This window comes from Puntigrus tetrazona, chromosome 24 (assembly GCF_018831695.1).
Source record: "Puntigrus tetrazona isolate hp1 chromosome 24, ASM1883169v1, whole genome shotgun sequence".
NCBI lineage: Eukaryota > Metazoa > Chordata > Actinopteri > Cypriniformes > Cyprinidae > Puntigrus > Puntigrus tetrazona.
The window spans coordinates 19,025,435-19,046,724 of NC_056722.1; the positions used below are offsets into that span (position 1 = coordinate 19,025,435).

General features: G+C 35.8%; 3 protein-coding genes and 1 long non-coding RNA gene across 5 annotated transcripts; all 4 read left to right on the plus strand.

Annotated features, from left to right (window-relative positions):
* Window positions 1-875: 875 nt before the first annotated feature.
* On the plus strand, window positions 876-5,721 carry cops5 (COP9 signalosome subunit 5). The gene is made up of 8 exons (XM_043227107.1): window positions 876-1,219; window positions 1,313-1,547; window positions 2,309-2,437; window positions 2,861-2,926; window positions 3,041-3,126; window positions 3,215-3,326; window positions 4,661-4,809; window positions 5,462-5,721. The coding sequence occupies exons 1-8, from the start codon at window positions 1,083-1,085 to the stop codon at window positions 5,550-5,552; spliced, it is 1,005 nt and encodes a 334-aa protein (XP_043083042.1). The 5' UTR covers window positions 876-1,082; the 3' UTR covers window positions 5,553-5,721.
* Window positions 5,722-5,861: 140 nt separating this feature from the next.
* ppp1r42 (protein phosphatase 1, regulatory subunit 42) lies at window positions 5,862-14,847 on the plus strand. 2 transcript variants are annotated; one of them, XM_043227108.1, is made up of 10 exons: window positions 5,862-8,777; window positions 9,124-9,208; window positions 9,556-9,729; window positions 10,067-10,233; window positions 10,331-10,469; window positions 10,950-11,066; window positions 12,630-12,747; window positions 13,130-13,261; window positions 13,623-13,746; window positions 14,538-14,847. In XM_043227108.1, the coding sequence occupies exons 3-10, from the start codon at window positions 9,598-9,600 to the stop codon at window positions 14,599-14,601; spliced, it is 993 nt and encodes a 330-aa protein (XP_043083043.1). In that variant the 5' UTR covers window positions 5,862-8,777; window positions 9,124-9,208; window positions 9,556-9,597; the 3' UTR covers window positions 14,602-14,847. The 2 variants fall into 2 exon arrangements, with proteins under 2 accessions (XP_043083043.1, XP_043083044.1); XM_043227109.1 differs by lacking the exon at window positions 5,862-8,777 and having other exon boundaries at window positions 9,159-9,208; window positions 9,614-9,729.
* Window positions 14,848-16,160: 1,313 nt separating this feature from the next.
* LOC122330103 (transcription factor 24-like) lies at window positions 16,161-18,067 on the plus strand. The gene is made up of 3 exons (XM_043226924.1): window positions 16,161-16,396; window positions 16,713-17,167; window positions 17,372-18,067. The coding sequence occupies exons 2-3, from the start codon at window positions 16,730-16,732 to the stop codon at window positions 17,471-17,473; spliced, it is 540 nt and encodes a 179-aa protein (XP_043082859.1). The 5' UTR covers window positions 16,161-16,396; window positions 16,713-16,729; the 3' UTR covers window positions 17,474-18,067.
* Window positions 18,068-18,843: 776 nt separating this feature from the next.
* LOC122329516 lies at window positions 18,844-21,281 on the plus strand. Its single transcript, XR_006247917.1, has 5 exons — window positions 18,844-18,979; window positions 20,043-20,132; window positions 20,344-20,416; window positions 20,661-20,723; window positions 21,006-21,281. It is a non-coding gene; the product is annotated as an uncharacterized LOC122329516 (long non-coding RNA).
* The last annotated feature ends 9 nt before the right edge of the window (window positions 21,282-21,290 follow it).

The following is a 21,290-nucleotide window of genomic DNA, read 5'->3' on the forward strand; positions in this document are numbered from 1 at the left end:
TTGGGAAATGAAGTCTACTTCCTGTGACTTTTTTCCCTTTACTACCGCTTTAATAATGTGTTTGTAAAAGAAAGATAGAAAATCAAAACGTAATTAATCTAAGTAATAAAAGTAATGTCAGTGATATTACGACTATGAAATGAATGTAAAATTTTGTATATATTTATAATAATGTCTCCATATTTTAAAGAAGCATAGAATCAAAAGTCTATATTGCACTATATGTTATACTCGTTTGGGCATTTTTCTTGTCGTTCACATTTGCATATATTATTTGTCACATAATAGTAAACAGTAGCCTAAAAAATAATACATTAAATGGTAGTCTATCCAGTCGTTTTTATGACAAACAAGCAAATAAATAAATAAATCAAAAGACAAAAATTATACTGTACAGACACCGTTAGGAGAACATTAAAAAACATCAACCGAGTAGTTCAAATGCAAGAAAAAAAACACACATAAAAGAATCCGTAGAAACGTAAATGTTAAACAAAATCAAAATATAATAAATAATTAAAAAATATGCTAATATATTATGCACAAAATTATGCATATTTTCTGTTACTTAAACTCCAATAATTAGTACACATTAGGTTCTTAAGATCTAATATTAAAAGATTTTATAAAAGAAACTTAATCTTAGTAACGTAAATGGTATACATAATCAAAAAGATAATAAATAAACATAAAACACCTATTATTCCACATAGATATAAATTAGTTATATAATATAATATATAATATTAATTTACATAATATTTAAATAATTAATTAATTAATTACTAAAAAGAAACCTTAATAAGCAGAGTAAAGCGATTTCACAATAAGTACGGTCGAGACTTTTATTTTGACACCAATATAATTCCTTAGTAACGCGTTTGTCACCAGCTTCACTCAGGTCTGAGAGTTGAAAAGGGATACAGCAGGAGCTTTGTGAATGATTGCTAAATGCTACGTTTAGAATTTTAGATCAATTAAACGCTTTGCGATATTATCTAGTATTTTAAATATCGTAAATAGCAAGCAGTATTGAACATACTTCGGTATAGTTAATCCGGACGTAAAAGCCAACTCTAGCTATGGCTGGCAGTAGCATAGCGATGAAAACATGGGAGCTGTCAAACAGCATGCAGGAAGTTCAAAGTATTGATGAGATATATAAGTATGATAAAAAACAGCAACAAGAGATTCTAGCAGCTAAACCGTGGACTAAAGAGTAAGTTTACCGCACCATATAAATGTATTCATTTTCCGGAGGCCTGAATTGTTCATCGAGTAACAGTTTTCCATACGCTTTTGTTGTTTACAGCCATCATTATTTTAAATACTGCAAGATATCAGCTTTGGCGCTGTTGAAGATGGTGATGCATGCCCGATCTGGAGGTAACCTAGAGGTGATGGGACTTATGCTGGGGAAGGTGGATGGAGAGACCATGATCATTATGGACAGTTTCGCTTTACCCGTGGAGGGCACTGAGACGCGAGTCAATGCTCAGGCTGCAGCCTATGAATACATGGCGGCTTATATAGAGAATGCTAAACAGGTACACTAACCCATATGCATTGTCTAAAAATCATATTAGCCAAATGATAAGAACAAACCCACACTTTGTTCTTAATTATGGACGCATAATATCTATCCACAGCTTTAAACATCTTGAGTTTTTCTGCGGTGCTGTATGTTACTAAAATATACATGTATTATGTATATGCTATACTCAACTAAAATATCTGACTAATTTAATTATACTTAATATACATATTCTAATGCTAATTGAGAGGCTGCTTGGAATACATGCACTTTTAAAATTGTATCCAATCGTAGTACTATTTAAAAAATAAACAAAAGCGTAAATTTGATTTAAAAGCATTAATAAATGGTGACTAATCACAGAAATTTAAATATACGCAAATTACCCATTAAGCTGTTAAGATTTAATATTACATGAGAGATTATTTAGAATATTTGTACTTTAAAGATATTTTACTTAAGACCTTTTAAAATGAATTATTAAAGGAAAACAAGGTGGTTTAAAAATAGTGGTTTAAACCTGCATTCAGGTTACGTAATGTAATATTAATTGAGAGACTAGATGGAACATTTGGACATTTAAACATTTATTTATTCATTCAAATACCCATTAAAATGGATAAATGAAATCATTTAAAAGTAAATGGTCACATGAACTTATATATAACCTTCATACATTCATTGACAAATTATGCATTAACTCCCCATGAGTGTCATAACCGGCATATGATGACATTAGTAATTCTGAAGCTCATCTTTTCTGAATTGATTTAGGTGGGGCGATTGGAGAATGCCATTGGATGGTACCACAGTCATCCTGGATACGGCTGCTGGCTTTCAGGCATAGATGTCAGCACTCAGATGCTCAACCAGCAGTTTCAAGAGCCCTTTGTCGCAGTAGTGGTAAGAGCTGTTGAAAATGTTAAACTGGTTGCTTATTTTGAATTAGGACCGATTTTGCAAAGTCCTCTCTAAACGCCGTTACCATCAATCTCTAAAGACAGAAGAGAGAAATAGCTCAGCTACAAAAAATTTTTAAAGTATCGGTTTAGATTCAGTAACATCAGTGATCCATAATTGACCCCCAAAATACAAATGAGTTTGGTGACATTTGTAGTGGTGTCTGATTAATGGCTGTTGGCTTTGTAACTAAATACATTATACAGTTTACCCTTCGCTGCTATTGCTTATTTTGTGCTGAGGGCAAATAGTGAGCTGGTGCTCATAACTTTCACTTGCTAAACTGCCAGCTCAGTGTTTTTATTTGTTATATTTGACTGAGCTGTTTTGCTTATTACAGTCCTTGTAATTTTTCATCCTTCTCAGATTGATCCCACAAGGACTATATCCGCAGGGAAGGTCAATCTTGGAGCGTTCAGGACATATCCAAAGGTAGGAAGGTTTTTTGTTTTTTTTTGTAACCGTCTAGTATTTCATATTTTTGCGTCTATTCATTTATATGAGTTTGATAAGGGTTTTCATTGCATATTTACATTTCAATTCTAGGGTTACAAGCCTCCAGATGAGGGTCCATCTGAATACCAAACGATACCACTTAACAAGATCGAGGACTTTGGAGTGCACTGCAAACAGTAAGCTTTTTTAAGCACATATTTCAACTTGAAAATGTATTTAATTTTATTGAATAACATACTAAAAAACTCTTTTTTTGCCTTTTAGGTACTATGCTTTAGAAGTGTCTTATTTTAAGTCTTCCCTGGACCGCAAACTCCTAGAACTGTTGTGGAATAAATATTGGGTCAACACTTTAAGCTCCTCCAGCCTTCTGACAGTAAGTGCTGTCTTTTATTGGCATGTCAGTATTGTATTTCATATAGAAATATGTGCAAAAATCTTTAGTAATGTTATATTTATTTAATCATTATGCTGCGCTGAAAATATCTAATTTGCTGTCCCTGAACAAAAATAAAAATGATTACCTTTAAAAACTGCTTATAAATCCCTCATGCTGCAGTTAGCAGAATGTTTTAGAACTGACTGATCATATGCCTCGTTGATTTGAGCTTAAGTATTTTCCGTGCTATTCTCGTCTATAAATATGTAACTAATTGTTGTAGAATTATACTGTATTTAGGTTTCATTTTCTAATATTCTAATATAATTCATTTTCATAATTGAGAGACTACATGTAATATATGCAGTTTAAAAAAAAAACAGCATTATTTACAGAGCTTTTTGGCATTATTTGCTCATTCTATATGCTTCAAGATTAAAAAAAAAATCTAGAAACGGTCACCTCTGAAAAGCAATATGAAACCATTACAATCGTAATATAAAGACATTTAATTCAATATTTGGTCATAAAATAGCACATTCATAAGCAGTTTTGTATAGACCTGTTATTTTTCAAAATTAACCCCACAAGTGTAACAATGTGGGACATAGCTAAATGGTATGTAAAAAATGTTAAACCCTGAATGAGCAAAATAAGTACATTTTAGAGCTAATAAAAGAGTGCAACCTAATTGTTGTATATTACTATTCACCTATTTGTCTTGTATATTTATCTATATTTTTGTACATATTCAAATACGTCAACAGAATTGTTGCCATTATCATCCTGAAAATGTTTTGGATTCTGAAGGATACAAGAGGAGATGGATAATATGACAGGGGGTTGTTGACAACCTGTGCGCATGATTAATATTTGTAGATGCTGCTTTTGTTTCCCTACCTATATGTTTTGAAAGCTTGTCATTGTTGACTATGACATTCTGTCACGGGCTTTGTTTAACACTTTCAATGGGCTGTAGACTATCTAAACAGCAGCCTCGGAGCGCTGTGTTAGAGATAAATTGACTACTTGTCAAAAGCGACTTGCTTCGCTAAGGAAGAAGTGTTGTTAGTGATTACGTTGTCACCACAGAACGAGACCTTAAGTCACCGAGTCTGTCTTTATTGTGAATCCTCGTCTGGGCAGCGTACAACCTCACCTTCTGCAAACGTTTGAGACCTTCATTCAGGAGGCTTCAGCAAACAATTCAACAACCTGCTTAATTGACCATCAGTGGAATGCATGCTGCGAAAGGTTTAAGCGTTGTTGTGAAATTGTGCATTAACCTAGAGCAAGTGGGACGGTGGTGTTAATGGCTCTTGTTCCTTCAGAATGCAGACTACACCACTGGACAGGTGTTTGACTTGTCTGAGAAACTCGAGCAGGCAGAAGCTCAGCTGGGACGAGGCAGCTTCATGTTGGGCTTAGACACTCATGATAGGAAATCTGAGGACAAACTTGCAAAGGCAACACGTGACAGGTAATACGATCCCTATCAATTCAGTATTACATTTTTCCTTAATTTCCTTACATAATATATTGTCAATTAAAATATTATAAGTAAGTGGAAATAAACAAACAAACAAAGTTCTAAATATTATATATATATATATATATATATATATATATATATATATATATATATATATATATATATATATATATATATATATATATATTTTTTTATACAAAATTACTTTTTTTTTTTTTTTTCATTTATGAGGCAGGACAGTAAATTTGTATCATTTATTGAGAGTATTACATTGATTTAACATTTATTCGTAGTAATTTTTGTGAGGTTATATGTTGTTTTCCTTTTTTTCAAAATTTTTGGAATGAATATAAAATCTATAATGTAACAAATGTAAGAAAAAAAGGATAAAAATATATTACCTTTTTCCTTTTTGCATTCATTTATTTGCACTTTTGCATCTTTATTTCATTAATTATTTATGTATGTATTTTTTTATGTGATTTATTTGTATTTGCTTTGTGTGAGCTCATAGGGGACTTAAGTGTTTGTTTAGGTGCAAGGGTGCCCACTTTTTTTACTTGTACTGTATTGCAACTAATGACATATATTTTTACACTTTGCTTAAAAACGTCATCAAACATCTCTTTTCGCTTTTCAGCTGCAAGACAACCATTGAAGCAATTCATGGATTGATGTCCCAGGTTATCAAAGATAAACTCTTCAATCAAGTGAACACATCTTCCAACTAAACCTGGAAAGAACTGAAGTTAAACGACTTCACATGCAGTGTTTGCTTAGTTATGTGTTCTTTCGTTACTGCTTTGAAAGATTCAAAGGAATTCTCCTGTAGGAATGTTTGCGCCATTTATCATTTGTTTAAACAAAAATAAATGCTGTTCGGGTTGATTCGTTGACGGACGTTAGGTGTTTTTTGCTTCATCTAAATTTACTTGCAATATATGCTAAGAAATATTTAGAAAAAAGAACTTCACTCTTAAAATCTCGTCTGAAATTATAACTCGCCCGGCTCATCGTCAAAGCTGTCCTTTAGATCAAGATAAATGAGTTTTCCTTAGTGCCTAGACATTTGAAATATATTCTCCTCTGGGTTCACAGTGTGTAACATGGTACAGCACCATTCCCATTTCCCACAGCTTGTGTCGGGAGCTGTAACAGCAGTATTTAACATTATATTTAACAAAAACCACAGCGCTCTACAAGAGGTCATTTTCATATTTGCCAGTCATAGCATTACATAATGGAATAACAAACTCAGTGGCCCAAAGATAAACACAGCTTGGCATGGCCGCAGCGCATCTGTCAGGACGACCCTGTGCAGGTTGTCTCTGCGTTGTACACAATCCTTCAGGATCCTGAGCGTTCCGCTGTGGCCTGTCACTGATGCATCACAGAAACAGGAGCTCGATACAGTGGAGTCTATTCAGCCCTCCGTGTCTGCTCTTTATCGCTGCAGACACTCAACGCCCGTGTGGTTTCGTGCACACACACGTGCCTACATTTTCTTAAAGACAGCAGTGCTGACTTCGTATTCATGTATGTTTTTGTACCCCACATCGTTGTGCTAATTCTAAGATCTGCCGGTTTGTTTTGGAAAGCATCGGTCTGTTCAATTATGCACTGTGCAATTTGTGGATTTTGGTCTGCAGTTGTAGCAAGAGTGTGTTTTTTGCTGTTATGAGGACGTCCGATTTTTTTATTCCGTTGAGTACTGAAATAAAGCAATAGTTCAGCCAAAAAAATGTTAAATGTATTCATCATCAGGCCATCCGAAATGTAGTTTGTTTGTTCATAAGAAATCGATTAGGAGAAATTCAGCATTACATTAAAGTGAATGGGTGCCGTCAGAATGAGAGTTCAAAAATACACTCCAGACTATAAATTAATAATGTGGAAAAAAGGAAAGAGTTTGTTTGTTTGTTAAAACATGCATATATCCACAAATTTTATGACTGGAGTCATTTGTTGATTATTGTGAGGGTGTTTTTTAGCTGTTTGGACTTTGAATTTGATGGCACCCTTTCACTGCAGAGGATCCACTAATAAACAAGTGATGTTTTTCTATTTCTTTAATTAATTTAATCCTCCAGGGAGTAAAACACTGTTCGTCATCACCAGCGAAAACATTCTCACTGCAACTTAAGTCCAAAATCCACAAATTTGATGGTTAAGAATTTTTTTTTATTTTTGCATGAACCATTCATAGCCTTCATAAAAAAATTATATTCATATGTTCTGTGTTTCACCCATAGAATTTACAAATTAAGCTTATAATCATGACCAGATGATTTCTGCAAAGAAGAAAAGCAGAAGAGTATAAACGAAATGAGATATAACTAAGCCTAAGTATATTATGTTTTCCATGAGAGAACTAACATCAGTGAAATACATTAACTCAATTTTAAAGTATGTTTTCTATTAGCAAGAGTCTTCTAAAATTACTTGAAATTCCACTTCATTTGCTAAACCCAGAGAAAATGTTTTAAAATAATAAGTATTATGAACTATGATAGATGTGTGATTAAGGGAATATATCTGAGTGATGAGCACAAATAATGAGCAGTGGCTATTGATCACATAGCTAATGTTAAAGTAGCCTTTGGGACCAATGACCTCAATATATTTGGTAGCGCTGATGTTTTCTTTGGACCATAATAATCTCAACAAGCATGGTAGTGAGGAGGTGAAATGTGTTCAATGCCCCAGAGGAGAGTCTGAAAAGGGCAAAACTCCCCCTCTGTGTCCCTAAACCAACCAAAGCAACATTTCCTTTCTGCCAAGTATTCTGCATACATAAATGGAGGCAAGTCAGTCAGTCTCAGGAAGCACATTCCTCCACCGTACATAACAATACACGGGTCACCGCAACCACCGCACTTCTCTAGAACTGATATGCATTATTAGGGGCAGCAGTTTGAGCTCGCAAAGAGAGAGAGAAAATGTGCGTCCTACCAGCTGAAGTTGATAAACACGGTTTCTGATTTCAATATGTAAATGCTCTTTTAGGCTCTTCAAGGGTCTTGTCTACTTTAAGCCTCAAGGGTGGCCTGAGGTTTTGCTTTAAACCTAGTTTTTCCTTTCCAGCAATTGTCTTTCTTCAATCCTCTGCACACAAGTAGTTTTATGTGTTAAGCCAATAACCTTGTGGGCAGTGTGCTGACATATAGTGCCACTGTGTTTCGGGCATCCTGGGTTCAAATCCCTGTTCACAGACTTTTCCCTTTCTCTCTCCCCCTTCACGTCCAGCCTACATACTGTCCTGTTCTAATAAATGCAAGAAAAAAAAATAGATGAATCGGTATGTTAAAAACATGTAGCTTTCCTCAAAATGTTAACTGATGAACTGGATTCGTGTGGATTATCTTTTGTTTTTATAAGCTGTTTGGATTCTAATTCTGACGGCACCCATTCACTGCGGAGGATCCATTGGTGAGCAAAACACTATAACTTTAGGCCAAAAATCAATAGCCTTTTCTCTCTGTCTCTCATTTTTTTCAGTCAAATAACAACTATAGGCATGATGTTAAGAAAAAAAAATCATTCATTTGTGTTATCCCTTTAATTCTATAAATACTTGGTAACAAACACCTAAGATAGTTTGAATTAATCAGGCCGCTTTTAGTATTTAAAGCTCTTAGCAGTAGAACAAATGACTTTTAACAACATCAGTAAAAACACTGTTTCACATCTTCACACAACAACAACGCAATGAACATCGTGTTCTAAAAACCATACCGAACTTAAAACAATTAAAAACGTTTTACCATTTGTGTCGAGAGCGTTTTGAACTGCGCTTCTAAACTGGCGCGCGCAATCCGACCCTGCGCTCGCGTCTCGTCGCCATGGTAACACCAGCTCTCACTTCCTAAACAAAACCGAGACAGGAGAAAGACTTTAAAGCAGCGAAACACTTTGCAATTATAGCAGACGACTAAGTGTAACACTTGTGGATTAAGGTAAATTGCAGTTCCGTTTGATTCTATTTCTGCTGCATCAGCTCTTTTCTGGTGTCTTTTCTGCTCGCGGTTATAATTGTATGCCAACTGCGGCCTAACTTGCTTGTCTTTGTTTATTAGTACTAAAGTGCGTAAATGTTCAATATATTGTTAAATATACTTCGATGTATTAAAATGATTGGCAAACTGCTGTCTCCATCCAGTTCCCTGGAGTATAACCACAGAAAGTTATTGATTTTAAGAGGCTCTCCATGTCATCTCCCCATAGTCTGCTGCTCTGAGATCAAGTGTAAAACCGACCTGCTGTCATGTGTTGATGTATGTATTCTCTTTACTTCTGTCCTAGTGTTCAATGTCTGTGCTTGACAAGACAGTATAGAAAGCATATGGAGTAAAATATCATCCAAGGTCTTTCCAAGGAGGTCTTTCTGGTAAGATGTTACTGTAGGTTTGGCTTGGTTTTATATAATACAGCATTGCAGATGTCGCAAGTCTATTTCACCTTTGGCCTCGTTGCCACTATTCAAAAATACATATTTTGGCAAAGGTTTAAGGGTCAATTGACTATGCTGTCTCTAAAGTACATCATCAAAGAAATAATGGTCACCCCATCAATTATACTTATAAACACCATTTAAAGGCGTTCTGATTAAAATCTATAAAAAAAAAAAAAAAAACATATTTAGTGGTCAGTGCTTTAAAATGTATTTGATTATATGTTCTTGCGTTGTTTTTAGTACTTTCTCCTAAATCTTCCTCTTCCCTTGACATGCTGCAGAAGAGAAATCTATCTTGTGATATTTTTGCACACTGAGTCATTATGGTCCGTCTAACAGTGCATCTCATCGCAAAATCCAGCAATTACTCAAAAGCCTGCAGAAGCAAATCTCTCCAGCAGTATCTGAAGAAACTGACCCATCTCAACTTCTCAAACAAAAGCATAGAAGACATTGTAAGTTTTTAGTTCAAACGTATTAAAACTCTATTTAATATTATGGTACGATCGAAATGAAAATAATTAATGCTTTTATTCAGCACAGATCAGTAGTGACAGTAAAAATGATTTTAAGCAGCACAACTGTTTTTAGTGTTGCTGATTAAAAGAATTTGATTAACAATGACTGCTGATAATTCATCTATGCCATCACAGGAATAAATTACATTTCAAATTGTAATAATATTTAACACGTTTACTGTATTTTTGATCAAATAAATGCAGCCTTGGTGAGCATAAGCCTATTTTAAAAACATTTGCTTATAGATTATATTTCCATTTTTTTACTTTTTAGGATGATCTATCAATGTGCAGAAACCTCACAGTCCTGTATCTATATGACAACCAAATATCACAAATCTGCAATTTAGGATTTGCCTCAAACCTTACACACCTATATATGCAAAATAACAATATCTCTTGCATAGAGAACCTCTCGTCTCTACATAAGCTCTCCAAACTGTAAGTATATGCTAGTACATGTTTAATAATTCCTACTTGCGATGAAATTTGAACTGTGTGAGTGCTACCTTTAACTACAAATGTTTCTATATTTAAGGTTCTTGGGAGGTAACAGCATCACTGTGGTGGAGGGATTAGATGAGCTGAAAAGCCTGAAGGAGCTGCATGTGGAAGGTCAGAAACTATCCCGTGGAGAAAAGCTGGTCTTTGACCCCCGTTCCATTTCCAGCCTCTCTGTGAGTAGCCCATTGCTTTAACATTCACCTCAGTGAAAAGTCGTACAGAGGGTGTTTCATGGTATCTACAATCTAGTGCACTTTATATTTAGATTGATATAGCACTGTGTCCTGTGAGGTGTTTGCCGTCAGAATCAGATGAGAGACGTAGGACTTGTGGACCAAGATGTGTATCAAAGCAGTTCTGTGCAAAATTTGATGAGGGTAAAAGAGGTCTCTGTGGCTGGCTCCTTGTCTGACAGATCAACAGGGAGTGTTTACCGCCCAGGCTATGGGAAAACAAACCGAAAAGTTGGGAATTTTGTTTATCTTGATAATTAATGAAATTGCAAGTGTAAGTGCACCCAATTTTTCCCCCGCCAACAGATTCCTAAATGCTCTCCTTTTACGAATAGTGAAATCTTCAGCGGCTCACCGGAATTGGGACTGGTTTTCAATTTAAAGCGCGCTATTAACTACATTAATATTGAATTCTTTTAGGAAACACTGTGCATTCTAAATATCAGCAAAAATCACATTGATGAAATATGGGACTTGGCCCCTCTCCAAAAACTGACCCATCTTTACGCTACCGATAACCAGCTACGGGACATACAGGTAAATATGATTTTCTCCATAAAAAAAGATACTTATAAAGAATACTTATTGCCTTCTGTTTAGTCATGACAAAGTTGTATGTTCCTAGGAAGTGTGAAATGATAGAGGCAGAGCAGTGTAAAACCTAATCCTACAAATCCTTCCAGCAGTCTCCAGACTTGCACAGGGTCAGAATTATTCAACAAATCAGCGGGCCGGTCTCTAGGGACAGCTTCTGCTGACAATTTAAACAAGCACAAGTTTTCCTCCTTCCTTAGTGAACTGATTTTCCTCTGAAATACACTGAGTGCCCCTTATAACTTCAGCCTTGTACTAAAAACCCATTTGAGCCAAACATTTAGTAAAAACTAAAGCTGAAAAGTAACCTTTTCTGGAAAAGGGATTTTCCAGCCTATTGATATCACACATTCGGTAACTAAAAAATGATGAAGGAACACTTTCCCGAATGCCTCTTTTTTAACTTTTAGGATGATCTATCAATGTGAAGAAACCTCACAGTCCTGTATCTATATGCCAACCAAATATCACAAATCTGCAATTTGGGATTTGTTTCCCGAACGCCTCTGTTGTAAAGCTGCTTGGTAACTTTGTCCAAAAGCTCAAAAGACAATCCTCTCAGCAACTGCCACCGATAATAGTGATCCATGTGTCAGAGGAAGCTTTCATGTTTAGCAGATATCTCCTTTAATTTATACAACCCCTTTGCCACTATTGATTCAGCGACGACAGCACCCAAAGGATCAATTCCTCCCTTACACAGTTTGGTCCAATTCCAGAGGAAACATTATGGATTTTTAAAATAGATTATGACAGGCAGTCAGCCGAGTGACAAATGGGTACTGCAGAGGCTGTTAGTGGCGCGCGGCCAGACAGTGCAGATAGGGATCGAAGCGCTGGTCAAATACAGGTTCATAACTGGCCATCATTAACCCAGTGTGAGGCTGGAAAGAGCCCAGTCAGGAGTGCATTCAGCACTCTCGTGCATGGGAGGGCAATTTGGCGCTGGGCAGTTCCCAGCCAAGCCCTCAGAGTGACAGACCTGACACGATCATTTATCAAAGCCTGAGAGCGCGCGGCTCACTGGGGTCCCGCTAGAGCTGATTGCACACGGGCTGAAAAGTGGAAGCACTTTAGTTGAGACAGGAAGGCAATGAACAATCAGAGCGTGTCCAGAGAGTATTCATATTTCCAGCCTGGATTAATGTGTCCTTAGATAAACATACACTGCAGGCAACATGCTTGAGGACTACTGCCCAAGGGAACTTGTTAGTCACGCAGTCCGAGTGACAGTATTTATTAAAACAAGCTGATGTCTTGTTTATACTTTTTACCCTCTGATTTTTTTGTTTTTTTATGCTCATGGCTTTTTTGTCTTAAACATAATGCCCTGATCATTTTTATCCATGCGCATCTTCTATTTAATCTGCTAAATCTCTTTAGTTTTACAGGATTTTTCCAGAATGCAACAACTTTTTTTGCAAAATGATAGTCATTTATTATGTCTACTAATTATGTCTACTAATGCTTAAAAGTGCAATGTAATTCCTTTATTCATGCTTTCAGGAATTAGAGACAGTGTTCAGCCAGTGGTCTCAAATGCGGCTACTGGATCTGAATAGAAATCCTGTGTGTCACAAACCTAAATACAGAGACAGACTAATTACTGCCTGCAAAATTCTAGGTGAGAAATAGCATCGCTAACTTATGATGAGTAGGGCTGTCAAATAGATCAATCGCAGATTTATTGGATATAAAAAAAATATTATGTATGTGTGTGTATGTACACACGTTTACACACATACACTCAAGTAAATATTTATTATATTTTGGATGTAATTAGTTGATTTGACATCCCTAGTATAGAGTCATTTAACCTTATTTTTGTTGAAAGAATGAATTAATAAATGAATGGCGTTTTGTCCTTTATTATGTATTTTACATCTCAATGATATTTTAATTACAGTTATTTCAATAACTTTTATTTTTGTACTGTTTATGAATTTTCTATAATCATTTTTAGTTAAATGGTACACAGAAACCGTATGTTTTTTCTTGGTATTTAGAGGATCTTGATGGAAAACAAATAAATGAGCTGTCTAGGCAGTTTCTAATCAACTGGAAAGCCTCAAAAGACGCAAAGAAGAAATTAGATGACGGAGAAGACATCAAAGAGAAAATGCCAAATGCACTTACAAGTATGAATATTGCTGCAATTTTTAGTTTGCTGAATTTTTTTCATTCATTTATTTACAATCGTTTCCCTTAATCAAAATAAAAGTTAAATATATTACTGAAGCATGACTTTACATACTACAAAAAGTAGTGCCCTAAAATGTCACTCAAATTCCATTTACTGTATTTCTGTGCCGAGTGCATTTCAGTAACACTTTCATTTTGTTCTCTAATTTTTCACGTGTGGCATCCACAAGATTTTCTTGCTTTTAGCGCATTTCCCCATTCTACAATTGTATATCATCAGTATGTGGTTAAGTAAGCCTCGCGTATCCTACCTGTCAATTTTATGATAATGTGTGACCAACCCATGTTATGCTGTAGCTGATTTTCGCGTGGGCCCCCAACATCCCTTTGCCCATGACCGCAGCAGCTCGCTGAGCAAGCCGTCAGAATATGGGAAACCTGGCGCTACAGACCAACTACAAGGAGACAGCAGAGGAAGAAGGTATGGACAATCAAAAATGTTTGTGCTATTGACAAATCTATAATTACATAATCTGTGGCCAATAAAAAAAATATTCTATTTTTCATTATTTTTATTTTTATCAAATACAGCTCATATTAAAAAGGAAATAAATTCTCAGATAAATGCTATCACAGAAGAGTTGCATGTTGCCTTCAGACGTGATAATAAACGCCTGCTGTTTTTCAAGTTGTGTGAGTCTTATTTTTGCCACCCATGCAAATAAACAGCTTTCTCCTGTAGACTAGCCTGAGGTTAACCATAGTTCTGTGCTGCGCTGTGTAATGTGACATCATCTACAGTCGTACTGCACAAATCATATCCTTTTGATGTCTGACGCCCTAAACATGTTAATCCTATAGTTATCATTTCAGTTGTTTTACCAGTGTGTGGCCTCCGAAATGCAGAAATGATTTGTTGATGTAACTACAGTAAATATGAACTGAACGTCTCTATACCTATAGGAGAAAACTGCAGTGGGCACTAATGTGTGAGTAATAGGAATGATAATGCTGAATGACAGTTGTTTAAAGCTCTAATTAGCTGTTTACTATGTTATTATAGGGGTCCAGTAACAGAGGGATTTTTAGTCATAATTTACAGAAGCATATTTTAAATCGCGTGTGCCAGCATTTTATTATGTTCTAGGCTGTTTTATTAATATTAATACAAAACATAAAAGCACGAAAGGCAACAAATATTGTGGGGTTCTTTTGTGGTAATTTACAGAATTTCATTTCATTTAATTACTTTAAGTGATGCTGTGTTCACAGGTCAAGAGGCGTATATATTCCAGTAAGGACTGGCAGACCCAGAAAATCTGAAACTACTGATTAAAAACCTTATTATCAGTTTCCTTTTGGCTTTAGCTTGTCATCTGTGTGTTAGGAAAATGTTCAGTAAAGCTCAGACACTTTTATAAAATGTGAATTTCCGAGCAGCTTTGTGTAAGAATACACTCTGTTTTACACTGCCTATTTTGCATTTTCATATTTTGTCTGAAATTCTGAAATTGTATTTCTTAAATATATGACTGTTTGTTTGTTTTAAATAAATGTACTTTGCAAGATGCTGAAAAGTAAATGCCATCATGTACCTTATTCTTATTGGGATGTAGAGATACATTTGGTAATATTACTCATTCAAATATGGAATAGATTTTTTCTTTTTCCAGTTTACATTAAATTTTATGCGTCATTGAAAATATCTGAAATAGCAGACTACTTCATGTGTAGTTTAATTTTCTCTTATTTTTTTAGGTATGGTTATGCTTTTTAGTTATGTGATAATTACAGCATCAAACATATTTTTTTATTGTTTTGGGTATTTTCATGTTTCTATTTTGTAAATATTATATTTCTTTGTTAAAGTATGGAGTGCTTCAACAAATCAATGCTCTAATCTCACTGCATCATGCTTTAAGTCAAATAATTTTCCTAATTTAAAACATTAAAACAATTACTGATTAAATGAGTTAAAATAGCTTACATTCAAAGCTAATTTCATCATTGTTTAGATAAATTTAGATTTAGGTTTTTTATAATATGATAATTTTTATTGAAGCTTCATTTGAATTTGCAGATTATCCAGCAAGCTTATCAACATCATGGACGCTTCATTTTCAAACGGTATTCACATAAAATATATAAGTGGTTCTATAATAACGCCGAGTACATAAATGCAATTCCTGCGTATAATAATATATATCTAATACCTATACCATGGGTATAACCTCTGAAAGATGTAGAGTAATTAGACAGAGAAGCTTACTTAACCTCATTTGCTCTGCTTCATAATTATTGGCCGGGGGGCAATACTGTTACTTCATCCTTACAAAAACAATGTTTATTAAGAACAGTCTCAGATATACATGTTATGAATAATTCCATTCATTAATTCTCCCACATCTCCGTTTGCGGAAAACAGAATGATTAATTTAGGAGTCTCACAAGAATTTCCTCAAGCATGCCAGTTGATTGCAGTGTTTAGAGTTTATTTATTGGCTTTGTCCCAGGAAACGAAGCCGATGTCTGCGGGTCAAAATTATAATATCAATATACCTTCCAAAATGTTAAAGAGGAGTTGCAGATGATCTGATAGAATCTGTTGGGCATAGAATGCTTTGGTCTCACAAACCACATACATTTGCACCAAACAGGCCAATCGAGAGAAAACGGGTTATTTATTTATTAAATAAACAATATTTTATATAATATTCAGAAGTCGAAGGCTGCGAAGCAACTCTGGGTGGACCGAAAAATGCTGCCTCTGGCGTCAAAAAACGGACTGTGCCCTCCTACCGACCGATGCGAAGGGAAAATAGTGAAGAACGGCTCAAGTTGCCAGAGTTTTAAAGGCTTTTGATTAATTGCACCGGAGTGAAACACTTGTCAGCTCTTTGTGTTCTCCGATAAATTAGAGGCTCAGGAGACTTTACGCAGTCATTCAGGTGAGGACAGTGCGCGCGCGCGGACATATATCCGTACCTTTCACGCGCAGCACCCCGATCGCTTATATATATATTTTTTGCAACGAGAAAAGGACTATTATTTTAAACAGGATTTTGCTGAGCTTTGGAGGTTTTCATGCCTTAATCTGTTTTTATAGGACCGCGCTTTTAACAACAATACAGGTATGTTTTTTCTTCTTCTAATGACCTTTACAATGTAACCTACAATTCTTTTTTAAAATGGATATATTAAAACTGCATGTTCTCGACTGAAATGAATTAATGAAAAACATGAACACTGTAGGCGTCTATTAGTCTAATATTTCCTTCTTTGACATTAAATGACTCACACTAGCCATGAGATTTTTGGCTCACTTGGGGAAAAATGTTTTTTCTTACAAAAGTTTTAATGCGTGCCTGACGTATTTGAATAAAAGTGCCTGGTTGTTGGCTATTGAAGTGTTTTCTTTTGTTTTTGAAAATGTGTTATTTTAACCAGGTTAAACTGTGATTTCGATGGTTGGAAGGCAGTCGATTCGTATGGATGGCATTGGTTCTGTGACAGTTATGGATGACAGTCCCGCATCAAGCCCCAACTCTAGCCCCAGCCCTGACACGCTCTCGGCGGACAGCCGGCGCGCAGAGGCCCTGTCCCGCTCCAGGGTGGTCCCTTCTAGCGGCTTCGGTGGCAGAGGGAGACCCGCGGCGGCCAACGCAGCGCGCGAAAGGAGTCGCGTCCAGACGCTCAGGCACGCGTTCCTCGAGCTACAGAGAACACTGCCGTCGGTGCCGCCGGACACCAAACTCTCCAAACTCGACGTCTTGATACTGGCAACCACGTACATAGCGCATTTAACGAGAACCTTGCAAGAAGAAGGGATGGAAGAGGACAACTCTAAACAAACTGAAGCTTTGAACTCGCTTAAGGGAGATGGCTACCTACATCCTGTGAAAGTAAGTCGAATTAGCTTATATTGTGGAATGAATGTTTTTATACATTTTGATCAGCTTACAAAACATTTGTGTTTTGTGTTTAGCCTTAAAAGTTTTGAATTGGAGATTTTAGGGTTAAGCTATATTTAAAATATCCACTGCATTACGCAGCGGTTTATTAAAACAGTTCCCTGAGTGTTTCTATTTGTCGCTTTTTTCTTTTAGAAATGGCCGATGCGTTCAAGATTATATGTCGGTGCCACTGGACAGTTCCTGGGTAACTCAAACGAAAATCAAGGGGCATCTTCATCATCATCTCAAACATAGATCGTTTGCACATAAGACTTTTTTGAGGTGAAGATGAAAAATGAAGGGTAAAAGTTTAAAGTTGTTGTTTTAGTGATTTTGTTGCGGTCTGTAAAATGTACGCGGCAAGCGAACCGCATTCATTGAAACTGTTATCATTGTGCCATACAGACAACTGAGTATTGTGCATATTAATATATCCTAATTATTTCAAATGTGTAAATAAGATGAAAATATTAAAGAGACTGTGTTCTTTTTAACTGTGGGTTTCTGCGGTTCTGTACTTGTAACTCTGTCTGAAATTCGTGTGTGGGGTCAATGGGCTGTTACGCTTGAGCTGTCGGCTATGCACTTTCTGTTACAACATTTGCACTAAATGCATGTGTGAATAACCTAACATTCGTCATGTGAAGTGGTCTGTCAGAGTCGCAACAATAGCATCATCATCCCCTTTTCTCCTCCCTTCCCTCCTTCCTCCTTTTCAAGTGAATAGCACATGTGGAATTGTGAATAAAGTTATTCTTAAAAATTGCACTGCTCTCAGGGTTATTGTTGTTATTATTACCGATGCTTTCTAAAGTAAACCCTTCACAATGTGCAAAATAACGTGTTCCAAACAAGACCTTTATAATTAGCTTGCTTGAAATGATTTGCCATGTACTGAGCATTATTGATATCGAAGATTTTAGCTGATTTTTAATTGCTGTCTTCATGTACCGTGCTAATCTCAGGTGATGGTGAGATTTTTTTTATCTTTTAATTTCTTTTAATTTTCTTTTAAATTTCTTTTAATCAGTAAGTCACTGAAAGTTTGTTGTTAAATGTATAATGTTAAAACCGTAAACTGTGAAAGTGTTTTATCATTTTTTAGCATCAGACAGGTTTTGCATCAGATTTTAAAGTATATATAGCCTAAATATAATATGATTATATTGATATAATATGGGACTATAGATTATATTTAATGTTTCTTCACTCTGTATTATGCTTAATAGAGGCAATTTATTTGGATATGATAATTATTAAATGCATGGTATTAGATGATTATTAAATGCATGGCTTTTTAATTTTCAAAAATAACGTTATTATGCTATCATTTGAATGCGTAAACCTAGTTAAAAAAAAATATACTACAGTTTGAGATTAACTGCTATGCACAATAAAAAAAAAAACATGATTTTTGAAAACTGTTAAAAACGGGGTTATCTGTTTTTGCAAATGAACTCTTCATATACTGGCTAGGATTTTCATTGAAACAAATATATTATATATATATATATATATATATATATATATATATATATATATATATATATATATATATATATATATATATACACACACACGCATCACATCTATCCCATTGCATTTTATCACAAGCACGTCAGACAGTAACACCCAACACGCATGTGCCGCTCGTACTAGGAAGTTCCCCTTTAAAATGCGAAGAACGCATGCGTCACATCCTTTCTTCCCGAGAGTGGAAGGAGCTGGTCACAAGTACAACACGTTGCAGTGTAATTCGAGGTAAATGTATTTCAAGTAATTATTGCCGATGCATTTCAATAGAGGGTGAAGTATTACTGCAGGTACAGTGTAGAACCGTTCATGAGGTTATAGGCTCGTGTAGAGGTTTTTTTTTTGCATGTTGGCTTTGCCACGTGGTTAGTTAGCACGTGCGTTAGTGTTACATAGAGAATAACTTGTATAGTCCTTACTTAACTCGTTCCGTAGAAGCACAATTAGTCTTTAATAACTGATTTGATGCATTTTCCCTTAATGCAAAATCATTGTATGTTATCACTTGGTCGTTAGGTACGAATCGTTTCATGAGTGGCCTAATGAGGACGCTCCTTGCATTTAATGTTACTTGGTGAAATATAGTATTTTTATAGATCTTTTTTGTTGTTGTTGCAAATTGTGGAAAACAATTGCCTTAAAGTGCTCGATCAAAGTGTATGCCGTTTTAAAAGGTTACTAGGTTCCCTCTGGGAGCCTGCAATTGTTATGAAGGTGGCAGTTTCTGCGAAAATTGACATGATTTTGCCAAATCATGTTGTAATCATGACCTATCCTAAAAAAGGATTTAAGTATCCCATGAGGACTGCTATAAATCATTTTGGCAGGTGTGTGTCCCAGATCTGGTGATAAATTGCTCCTTTGCCATTTGCTCTGCTGTTGGCAGGACTGTGCTCTGTCCGGCATAGGTCTGCTGTCCCCTGTGTGGCCTGGCTGGTTTGGGAATGGTCTTCTATGACCTGGATTAGGTAATCAGGGCTTTGACTCACTTGGAGGCGCTGCGGTCTTGGTAAAGGTCCTGACCTTGAGTTGAACTAGCTGCCCAGGCCTTTGTGCTGCTGTGAGAGGGTCTACTCTCAAGCTGTGTTACATGTGCCTTTTGACCTCTAGTTCATCAGTCATCTTTTTGAGATGGAATTGAGTTTTTTAGAGGCATGTCCCTCACCACTATTTATTTGGAGCACAAAATCAATTGCTGAAACACATGGGTAATTGGTGGAGGGTTTTTTATTTTTTTTTAGCTAAAGTGAAAATATTAAATGTATTCTCTTGTTTCTTTTTAATTACAAAGGAGCCAAATGAAGACTGCTGCTGCCAATGGAAGGGATCATGGCATTTGTCACCGGGAATGGGTGACCTAAAAACTAGTCACATTAAAATGGTATGCATTTAAAATGTAAAGTTTTAAAAAAATATTTTTTTTTTGTGACTGTGCTACTTGCTATGATGAATATCAAAAAAGCCGTTTACCCATCAGACCAAATTGGCTTGCTGACACTGACTTATCTGAAGCAACTGCAGTTAAATTACTTCATATCCTATTTTATATTTTTACCAGCATTTTAAATTTGTACTTTTTCTCCTCCCACTAGGTCAAAGGATTGCAACTGAATGAGGATAACATGAGAAATTCAAAATGACTGGTAAATTTGTGTATTGGTTCATGTAAGTGTATTTCGCCTCTTTTGGAGTGCCAAATGTTTAAACTAGGTTTTCTATGACTATAATAAAAATTGAGGCTGTATGCTGCTTCCTATGATGAATAGCCATGTTTTAGCCGTTTACCCATCAGACCAGAGTGGGTTGCTGACACTGTGCCTATCTGAAGCAACTGTACTGTTGATTTAACAGTACCCCATTTAAGATTTCAGCAGCATTAAACTTGGCACTTTTTTTTTTATCCCACCAGGTAAAAGGAATGCCACCTTAGAAAATGGTGACCTGAAAATGAAGTGCCGATGAATTAAAAATGGTAACTTTATTTCTTTCAGTTATTTGGAGATTCTTAGTTAAATCATCCAAGTTTTCCATTTGAATGCTAATTGTCTGTGCTGTGTTCTATGATGAATAGTCACTTTTTTGCCGTTTACCCGTCAGACTAGATTGGGTTGCTGACACTGACTATCTGATGCAAACCTACAGCTGATTAGCAAATTTGTCCTGTTTGTGTCGGTTGTCTAAGGACAGAATAGGGCAAAAGGGTTTTGTTTTTTTGGGGTGTATAATACCTTGGTATTATTCTTCTACTGTGCAGGATGTGTAGGTTTGTACAAAATGCAAGATCTGCGTGCAGGATTCTTCCAGTGTAAGGTCCCTCTGGTGCAAGGAGTCCAGGTCACGGAGAGCACAGGGAAACACTGCATCGGGTGGAAAAACAAGAGCGGAGGCCCCTGCATTCCCAAGACAAACGTTTTCATTCCCAAGCTTAAGAACATGCACTCACTGTAACTGCTTTAACCCAACTAAACTAATGTAATGCTAAGGCGAATGGGTTATGAATGTACATTGAAATAAATTCTTGATCCCTTTACTCTTTTGT